Source organism: Stegastes partitus, unplaced genomic scaffold (genome assembly GCF_000690725.1).
Source record: "Stegastes partitus isolate 25-593 unplaced genomic scaffold, Stegastes_partitus-1.0.2 Scaffold1718, whole genome shotgun sequence".
NCBI classification, from domain to species: domain Eukaryota; kingdom Metazoa; phylum Chordata; class Actinopteri; family Pomacentridae; genus Stegastes; species Stegastes partitus.
In genome coordinates this window covers 5,635-16,613 of record NW_007579449.1, presented here as the reverse complement: position 1 = coordinate 16,613, position 10,979 = coordinate 5,635, and the positions used below count along the sequence as shown (strand labels likewise).

Below are 10,979 nucleotides of genomic sequence, written 5' to 3'. Positions count from 1 at the left end.
AAAAAAAAAAAAAGCTGTGTAATGTGAGATGGCACGTTGTGTAGAGGTGAGGGAGCAACACTGCTGCAGAAAATAAAGATTCTATTTTATTATTTCGCTGCCAGATGACCCCACAGGAGGGGGAGAGGTGCGTTTGTTTCTGATCGAGGAGGAGGACGGGAGGAGGGGGGGTGAGAGGCTTGGTTTGTGTTGACAGGAACCAGTTGCCTTGATGTGTTTTGTGGTTTCACTCTTTTAACCTTTACAGTCGAGAGAAAAAGAAACTAACTGAAACGCAGAAGCGCTTCAGCTTCTTTCTTTGTTCTGTTGGTTTGACTTTTCACATCCTTTAGAGTCAATTAAGTGTTAATCAGTCCACGTATTTTTATTTTATGCTCCTCTGCTTTTTCTTTCACGCTCCTCAGATGTCTCTTTTCCTCCGTCGCGTCCCTCCCACCTTGAGAAATCAACTGTTTCTTTTGCTTTTTGGTTGCTGTTTTCCTCTCATTAATTTCTTCCCACAAATAATGTGTTTTATTTTTGTCTTTTCCTTCAATCGGTTCCTCTTTCACTATAAGATCGACGGCATCGGTTCCTCCTTTCATTCTTGATGTATTTGCCTTTAACATCTAAGTCTGCACATCTGGACAGCAGATCTCTATTTATCCTGCTCTGTCTTATTCAGACAGAGAAGGCCTTTTTTTCCAGCTAATAGTGTGTCATTAGAGAAGGTGGTAAATGTGGGAGTGTTATTCATATCATGTGCTAATTGTTGTTTGAATTTTGGGTTTCCATGGTGACAAAGAGCTGGAAAATCAGTCGGGCAGATTGGCTGAATTGTAAAAGAGCTCCTCTCCTGGTTCACCACTCTGACCCGGCCACTGTGTGAAGCAAGTCTGCAATAAAACTGACTAAGCGACGCTCTCAGCAGAGTCTCACTGTGACTTTGAACCGAGGGCTTTCCAACATGTCACTGGAACACACATACAGGCTCTGTGAGAGGAGCCTTAGTCACCAGTAACTGTGGAAAGCATTTAGTTCAGTCAGTGACACAAAATATGTTTATAGCCCACGTGTCCGCCTGCCTGTCTGGCTGTGTTTAATGTCTGCCAGAGGTTAAACTACGAGGTTAATGTTTGGGGAACTCCCCATCGCAGCAAACTGCATTCTGAGTGTTGAGCTCACACACTTCATCATCATCAACGTTTCCGGTCAGATCATAAAAATTTAGATTCAGAGCAGAGTCGCTGATGTCACGCCATTTGTGACACAAGCTGATCGGCGAGTCATCGTTTTATCGTCCTTAAGGACAGCTAAAATTTGACATTGCTTTAAAAAACAAAAAAAAAGGACAAATCCTAGATTACTCATTGCGTGCTTCTGATGGGAACAGTCTCACAGGCTGCAGTAGTTTCTAATTTGCCAACTGTTCTACATGATGATGTGCAGAAGGCACTGGGACCAGACTGCGATCTGATCGGCTCAGTGGCACCACAGCTGGTCAAACTGGAGATCGAACCTCAGTTGGGTGAAAATGTGATGTGTACATCATGACCACGTTGGGAGGAACAAACATCAGTGCTGCGAGGTTACTTAATCACCTCCTCCTGCTGACTAAAGCAGGTACCACGAAAGCTACAGGTCGTCCACTAATCACCAGGTTGGCGGGGCACTGAACCCCAACGGCAGGTGAGCACTGTGCAGATCGCTGGTGTGTGTGAATGTGAAACACACCGTAGAAATTAACTAGGGTTAAAGGTGCCATTGAAGTCTGGACCTTCTCCCCTGCAGCCTGTCAATGGATAAAAAAGGTGCCTCCCTCGTTTGCTGACAAGTAGCCAGCACCACGGCTCTGGAGCAGGTGAGGTGTGCAGCTAAAGTTAGGGAGGTGTGAACCCCCATCTAACAAGTCAAGACAAATCCTGCTTCATAGTCCAAGCCTTCAGTGTAAATACAGTAAAAGATGCAGTCAGCTGTTCCTCTCACCAGACATTCAGTCGAGGTGGACCAGCTTCACGTCTGTTGGTTTCTGTAGAGCCACTCAAAATTCACACCGGACTAACTGACAGGAAATATTTCCTACTTCAACTTTATTGATTGTTTTTTTTGTTCACAACCTCTACTTTCTTCCACACATGTCGTGCGACTCATGAGATGAATAATGATGATGTTCAGTAGGTGTACAGAGGCTTTTGAAGGTATTCATTCACTTTTATCAGTAGCTTATACCAGAAAAACAAATTGCAAATATTGTTCAGGTGTGTTACATGTTTGTGGGGGTGCAGCCTGTCAGTGTTGATGTCCTATGTTTGGTGTAGATGTATGTACAGTACAGAGTTTGTCCACTGCGCTCCATCTGCTGTCAGATTGCTGCTTATTTCTCGCCACTGAAAACAAAAACAGAAGACAAAACAAAAACCAAAAAAAAAAGAAGATGATTTTTGACTCGCCTTCAAGTATCACCGCCTCCTGTATTTACATATAACTGATGATGTGGTTGTCTTTCACTTTTTATTACTGTTATGAATATAGTTCAGAAGGTCTCTTCCACTTCAGCAGAGGTCGCTTGGTCTCGATCTTGTGCTGTCCTGGGTGGGCGGGGCACAGCTGGTCCTTCGAAAGCCGATTTCGATGCCCACACAGTTGAGAGACGATCATTCACCTTTGACCTTTTCTGAGAAAAGAGACGACAGGACAGAGAGAGCGACATTTAGAGAAATTAGACTGCGAGTAAACTTTGCGATGTGCGTTGGGTGGTTTAGCTCGAGAGCAGGGCTGCAGACTTCTCGTCTAGAGAGTCGAACACATACAGACGGAGTCCCTGCGGTGTGGGTGGAGCGCTACCTGCTGACCTGTTGAGCAGATGGATGGGGGAGAGCGAGTGTGTGAGTGAATGTGGGCGTGGGAAAGAGGGAGGCGGCTGCTCGGCAGATGCTACATCTGCTTCTGTCTCTGTCTGCGTTTTATCACTTTCCAGACTGACCAACAAATCTAAGAAAAGTGTTCCAACGGCAGAACTTTTGAAAGAAAAAAAAAAAAAAACTTAAAAGAGACTTTCTTCAGTCTGCAAGCAGCAGATTTGTCAGCGCACTTTCTGATTTTGTGCACATGGTTTTAAATCAGCTGTTGCTTTCTTTTTTGCCCCTGCAGAATGCTTGAGCGTTATAGTGGACATGCTTTAACAGGGCATGTTTATTTATCAATCAGGGTTGAATTTAACACTAGAGGCACCAAAACTGTTTGCTCTGCTTGTGCATGTTAACATGGGGGCTGTACAAACTTAAAGCTGCACTACTGTCCTTCAGTTTCTCAAAACCACACCATTAACTGTATTTAAAAGACAAATGCAGCCTCTCAGTTTTACAAGTGAAGCTGATGTAAAAATGCCTTTAACCTGCATTCTGTCTCACAACCAACAGGGGGCGACTCCTCTGGTGGCAAAAAGTAGTCACACTGCAAGGAGGTCTGGGAGAAAATGACCCTTCTTTTCATTTAATTTATCACGTAGTATAAGTTTTCCTAATGAGTCTGTGGTCTTGGTTGCTAGTTTCAAGCTTCTCATTCACTCTATCACAATAACAACATTTTTTTTTTGCTCATGTGAATCTGTCCCTGTGTGTTTTCAGATCTTTAAAATTTTGTCATTGATGAACATTCTTAGAGGTTTTGAATCATCCTGTTAAAGTGTATGAGTGTGTGTCTTTGAAACATGTTGTAAAGTGGAGAATAATAGTCTGGCAAACAAAAATCTGTACAGTTTAATTCTTGTTGTTTCAAGAAATTATAAAACTTCAACACTTTAACGACAAAGACAGGTGGGTTGTTGTATGCTATTTCTGGTTGGTTAGTAAGATACGCAGTGGGAGAACCATCTTGTCTCATCATGTAGAGGGAGTTTTTTTTCTTTTGCGGTGTGTGTTGCGTACCTGTGTGTGGCTGGTCCCAGATGTAGCTGTTGAGGATTTCTCCGAGGACGTAGAAGATGCAGATTATCACCGTCATCACACTGAAGAAGACGACTCGAGCCAGCGGTGCGATGCGCTCCAGCACCGGGTACACCCACACACCTGTCACCTGGTGCACCCAACACGTCCTGGGCAGGCACAGAGAGGTACAGTTATCTGCAGTCAGAGCTCATTTTAGACCTGCTTTTTTTTTTTTTTTTATCTGGACAACGCCTAGTGGTTAGGATCAATCAATTTTAAAGAGCCTTCATAATAAAATGTATCTAATCTAATCACATTAACCTAATAAGTGTAACTTGGACCACATTTCAACGACATTAAACCTGAACTAGTCTTGCAAAGATGAACTGGTCATTAGAGTTAATAAACCTAATCCATACCACACACAAATACATTCAACAGGGCTGAAACTACTGAATATTATAATGTTCGATCTACTGATGTACTTTTCTTACTAGTATACATATTAAAGCCTCTTGTTGTGTTCCACTAACAGTCTAAATCCTAAAAATATTCAGTTTAATATCATGAAAGACCAAGAAAACCAGAAAATATTTACGTTTGAGATGCAGGAATCCTTAAATTTTTTTTTACCAGTTTTCCTTTCTTAGAAGATTAATCAGTTATCACATTGGTTACTGATTAAATTTCTGTTCACTAGTCAAACCAGACTCAGTTAAAACTTGTGTAACTCTACTCAGCTACTCCTGAGCTGGAAGCAAAACGGATACAAAGCCCTTATAATCAAGTGTTGCTACTCGACAGCCATCGACAGCCATCCCGCCTCTTTGCTTGAGTCAGTTCAACAACACAATTGGCTGTGTTTTTCCCAGCTTGACTGTTGTAGAGCAGACGATTGTTGTTGTTGTTTTTTTTCAGGGAACAGAGGCGGGGCATGTGTCAGTGTGTGCAACGGCCATCTTTGGCATTATGTAATTTTGCCATAGATTTCTGGAGATAATTCTGAATTCACCAAACTGAATGACACTGGCATTATAAAGGTTTCTATAATGAGTACAAATAAAATAATCTGAACACAAACTAACCATAACTAAGTGTGTTTATTTAAAAAACTATACCTTATCTATCCTATATTACTCAGTGTAACATGTAGTAGGTAAATACTAGGACGACTCTACGATGTGTAGAGTAAGTGGCGTTTTTTTTTGCATGCTGGAAAATGAAGACATTTGTTACCAGAGGATGTATCCAATGCCGAAGCAGCACACTGCTGCCAGACCCCACGACCTGCTAGGGTACCGATGGTGGGTTGTCCGCATCTCGATGATGATGAAGGGCAGAACGGTGGTGTGCTGAGATAGTGAGGAAGACACAGGTAGAGGAAAAGAGAGGGATGTAAGGATAAATAAGAATATTAAAAAAAAAAAACAGCTTAAAATCTGACAGCAGTCCCATCCCAATTGCCCATAGGTTTCTGCGGAACGCTTTGAAACCTGGATTAGCTTCCACCTTCGCAGTTAAAATGGGCCAACAGAAGTGCAGCTGACATGACAGAGCTCTTTTTAAGTATCTCTATACACACTTTGAAAGTAATGACACCAGCTACTGAGACTTTAATAACTTACGTAAAAAGTACTTTAAAGACAGACATTAGAGCTCAGATTTTTTAGAACACCATCTAGTGGACATTTGTGAAACTGCGCCGCAATGCACCTCACTACTGACTTTGAGTCATGATGGCTGCAGCTTGGATAGTCCTGCACATTACGTCTTTATTATTTTCATAATTAATCCATTTTTGATTTATAAAATATCAAAAACAAGGTAAAACACAGCTTGCATTATCTTGTAGTGGGCCGTCCAATTAGTAATCCATAACCCAAACATGCCTTTTACCAACAAAAGACGGCAATCACATGAGATTTTAGACATTACTTCTTTAAAAAAAAACAAAAAAACAAAAAACAATTAATCTGGATTTATTTATTTTGTTGCAGCTGTAAAAGATAGAGTCCCTGTTGGATTTCCTTGTCTAGTTCTTATGACAGGAAAATGAATAAATGGGACTCAAAAGATCCCTGTACGCTTTTCACGTTTAACCCCGCTGATTACTGGTTTGTTCTCTTTTCAAAAATTAATTCACCTATGTAAACAGAGAGTGTGTGCGTGTGTGTGTGTGTTCAGACACCTGCGTAATCCATCTAAACACATACAAGCTCATTTAATAGAGGTCACGACATATGCTGCTATTTTCTGTGAAGCTATTTCTTACAAACACACACATGAGAATAGTCTTTAATGGTGCTGCTGTGACTCACCACCTGACAGCTGTTTAAACACACACACACACACACACACACTTATGAAATCTCACAAGTGCAAACACTGCCTACCTGCTCCCTGCACGCTTTCACCATCTGCCTGTTTTACAAAAATTGACCAAACATCAGCGATTCAATCATTTCATCACACCGTCCGTGCGAGCCTTCCAGCCGAACCTCCCTGCACGTGCACTGCTCTCTGCGTGCACTAGGGGGCACTCACATACAAACACACACCAAGAGGCGTAACTGTCTCGGCAGAGTTCAACCTCTTACCTCATTTGCACTCTCAGGAGCACAGCTGTAGATGTGTGTGTGTGTGTCAAACCTGAGCAAAGACACACCGCTGAGCGCTTTAGCCCCCTGCAGTCATGTTTGTCATCCTCGTTATGTTACAGTGAGAAATACAGAAACTGTTCTTCCATCTGCCGATTATTCCCAGATTGATGGTCAGAAATGATGCTGCTTAGTTTTGGCACTCTGGGCTACAGCAGGTCTACATGCAGGTACAGGAATAAGGCAGACTAGACTTAGGGAGCTCAAACAGCGAACAACACAACTTGCATCTCGACGTTACGGTTACTGATATCGTCTTTGATTGCCAGGACCCGTCATGTTCTGTTGAGGGGCTAATTTGTGGTTTCTCAGTATCTAACTTCGCCGAGCATCACTGGCTGTAAATAGAAGCGTAGAAATTCGCAAGATGCGTCAAAGTCAAACCTCAACCGAGCACAGCAGACTTTCACATGACAGCCCACTCTCAGTTAAATGGAACTGATGCAAGTTTTAATTTAATAAAAGTATGACATCAGCTTCTCAAAGTGGGAGAAACAGGATGCGTAACCAGCGTAAACACCAGCTCTGGACTGGTTCAGTTTGAACATAAAGTACCGACACTGTGTCATGGACAGCAAACACTCGTTGACAAATCAATATGTGGGGAGGCTCACATAGATTAAATGGTTGTTTTTTTTGAAGCGGGGTTGTACGAGGTACTTGTCCACACTGACTGTATGGTGGTGGATGATGGAACAACCAGGACGAACTGCTGTAGATGGGGTCAGTAGCAAAACATATTCTGGTCAACTGAGACAAAAGTGGAACAAAATAAAAACACTTAAAGCATAAGGTGTATTCATACATTACTGCTTTACCTTGCTGTCAGACAGCCTAGAACTACAGTAAAGCTGTTTTTTCACTATCTTCAAAGCCACCAGACTCCATTGACAAAAGCGGTCATTTTAGTTTGCAAAACCAGGAGTTGTTGGTTCACCGCTTTGTGACATTGGTTTTTAATTTGAAGTCAAACTAACATGGTAGAACAGAAAACTCATACAATAATATAAACAGAATATTGTTCTGCGAGATGACTCTTGTTGTCATCTGATTCTGGTGGCTTTGATGGCTTTCGCTTTGAATAGAACATAGATGGAGCAAGATAAGGCAGTGAAAATATTAGAAATATAGCGCAAACAGAAACTAATATTGATGTTTTCATTGGGCCTTTTTCAGTTGGCTAAAACAGGTTCCCTGCCAGTACTCTTCTCTGCTTCTCTAAACTGGTAGCACTGCAGGTAAGAACCTCTTAGAACGCCACTTCAAAGAAACCAAATCATCTCTTTAGAATCACTTTGGTCTTTTTCTTCAGCCTAATTAGCTGATCCTGTGGTTTTACAGGAGCTTAAACACCAGAGAAATCATCTGGTGCTGGGTTTCCACAGCAGGCCACAAGTTCTTAAACATTTCATAAATACATTTCCCTCCACCACCTAATAAATAGCGGTTTGTCTCGAAGCAGGGCCATCACTGATTGGCAATCTTCTCTTCAGTCATCAGTGGACTACATTGGTGTTACTTATTGCACGGCTCATGATCCTCATGCAGCTCAACACGCTTTAATCAATGGCTTGCACGGCAGCAAATAAGACATGACAGTGCAGCAAATACACAAAATCCCTGTTTCCACAAAAGAAGTCAAAGAAAGCTCTAAAAAAAGCAGCCTGTTCTGTGTAACTGCATTGGGCAGGCTTCTGGAAAACCACAATGGTAAAAGTGTAGCTGGACTGTGTTGGAATAGTGAGCTGGTGACTACAATGCAACATAAGAAGGCAAATTTTCCATATATATTTGGGATAATAGTGAAATAAATTGGAGAAAATCACCCGTCTGGCAGCACGGCGCACTTGTACAAAAATGCAGTTAGCTCAGTTATTTTGAGATCTAGCTAACTTATAGGACAAACAATAAAACAGAATTGATTCCCAATCAAGCAAAGTCAGAAACCAGATGCAGAGAAACAGTGCAGTGTCACAAATGACAAAAATGAACGGAGTCAGAGGGAAAATCCAAAACAAAGAGGGTTTGGTTTTGGTTTCAAACAAAGTCATTTAGTGGCAGATCCAAACTAGGCACCAAAAGGAAGCATGGTTTTTGGTATTTCACGGTTTAAGTGGGTGTCCTATTGACTGTGAACTGCCACAGTGGCTCCAACGGAAAATAAAAAATACACTTAACCTGCAGATTGTCAGTTCGCACAAGCTTATAATATATTTGATTATATTCGATCGCTTTTAAATGTGAAATTACACGTTTTGGGGAATTTCTATCTGGAGGTGCACCAAAATCTTATGGAATGACAGCTTCTTTTTCCTTCGAGGTTCACTAGGTCACGGTGGTGTGCAACTTGCAGTCTAAGGAAAACATTCCTAGAGTCACAATACAGGCGGTTCTTTGGGCTGAGGTCTGATTTTTCTACCAATTCACATTTAGAAACAGCAGAAGACTAGTTGACAGGAACACAAAGGAAAAACTGGAAGGAAGCCATTGATTCAATGTTTAAAAAAAAAACAAAAAACAAAACAGCTCAGTTTGTCCACAAATTACATGCCCTGATGCATGGACAGAAAGTTAGCAGCTATTCAGGTTGCAGTGCATTTCTTCTATCCAACATTTTCCCTTACCTTTTCTAGGTACTCTGACATATTCTGATCAAATCTGCTATTGAGTATAAACAAAAACATCCAAAGTCCATAAAGACTTAACAAGTGAATTTAGCTTGTTTAAAGGTTAGAAACCTAAAATCAGCTGCTGCTCCCCTGTTGTCGGACAGGTGTGTTAGGGATCCCTGTTTTAAAGAACTTGGAACACCTACACTTGCTTTTCAACACTAAGCAGTCAAGTCTTGGCACCACTGGCAACGGATTTAGAGACATTCAGTTACTGTTTGCCAATTTTCAAATGTCCAGAGAGGATTTCGCAGTAAAATCGAACTTTTGAGTGTCTTGTTTGTCAAAGCAGTGCGTTTGTTTTACTGTACACTAAAGGAGAATGCCACTGTGTCACAACCCGACTTTGGCTAATCAGTTTTCAACTTGGAGGATCTGAAGTCAGAAGGTCAGACCGACTATGCCAAGTATGTGCAGTCTAACAAGAGTAACAAGATCAGGACAGAATAGCTCTCTCTCCTGGGGTCTTAAATTCTAGGTTTCCCTCCCATCATTATACTGTACACACACACACACACACACACAAACACACACACAAACGTCCTGACTCTGCACTTTTGCCCAGTGTGCCTCAGTGGAATTCCAGTCTCCCGGTCATGTTTAAGTTTAGTCTCTGCTGAGAGGACTCGCTGCTCGTAAATAATACTCCCTTTATTCTCGCTGTCCCTCTCTCTCTCTCTATTTTTGTTTCTAGGTCTCTCTCTTTGTTGTCCTCTCTCCCCTCCCCTCCCCTCTGTCTCTCTCTCTCACTGTCTATGTCCGTCTCCCCTCCGAGGTTTGCGGTTTCGCTCGAGCAGCCAGCTTTCTACCTCCTTGGAAAATCCCCCCTCTTCGGCAAACAGCGGTGGTTCGATCCTGTGGTCTGGGGCTAAAAACGGGACAAACCATTTCACGCAGAGATACACAGCTGGGGGGGAGATTTGGGAGGGAGGGTCACATGGTTGAGGGAGGTTTCGCGAGGTCAAACATCTTCCAGTGTCGCAGAACAAATGAAATTGAAAAGAATTCCCACTTGAGCTGAACGTTGTGGCTTCAATGACAAAATCTGATGAAAACAGTTAGTCGAGGAAATTGAATTTCAAGGCATTGCAAGGCACCAAAGTTGACATTGACTACACTCGTACTGGTGGGACAGTTGGTATGAAATGGACCCACTGAAATAGCTGACAGTCGTGGTTCGTAGTACACCAACATTTTTATTTTTTATTTTTAGATTGCAAATGTATGTATGTCTGAGCTCCTTAATTACTCATAATTGGACCTACAAATGCATTATTGTTCAAATCCTGCTGTCTAAAAGTACCTTCTTAACATATATCCTGTATCTGGCTAAGATTACACAAAAGCAAATTTTGGAGACAATTTAACTGCATGTAAAGCCTCCAATTATCTAGGGTTGGGTTGCAGTGGCAGCAGGCTAAGCAGGGCAATCCAGACGTCCCTCTCCCCAGCAACATTTTCCGGTTCCTCCTTGGGGATGTGAAGGCGTTCCCTGCCCAGATGAGATATGTAATTCCTCCAGTGAGTTCTGGGTCTATCCCCGGGTCTCCTCCCAGTTGGATGTGCCCGGAAAATCTCTAAAGGAAGACGCCCGGGAGGCATTCTAATCAGATGCCTGAACCATCTCAGCTGGCGGCAGCAACCCTTCTCCAAGCTCCCTTCGGATGTCTGAGCTCCTCATCCTATCTTTCCTACAGAGGAAACCCATTTCAGCCGGTTGTATCTGCGATCTATCTTGAAGCTATATA

At 42.3% G+C, this 10,979-nt stretch overlaps 1 protein-coding gene across 1 annotated transcript; it reads right to left on the bottom strand.

Annotated features, from left to right (window-relative positions):
* Window positions 1–2,038: 2,038 nt before the first annotated feature.
* aig1 (androgen-induced 1 (H. sapiens)) lies at window positions 2,039–10,099 on the bottom strand (the record flags this gene model as incomplete). The annotated part of the gene is made up of 4 exons (XM_008301815.1): window positions 2,039–2,653; window positions 3,906–4,072; window positions 5,142–5,414; window positions 9,982–10,099. Coding segments are annotated over 4 exons (578 nt in total), but the record flags the coding sequence as incomplete, so codon positions are not given.
* Between the last annotated feature and the right edge of the window lie 880 nt (window positions 10,100–10,979).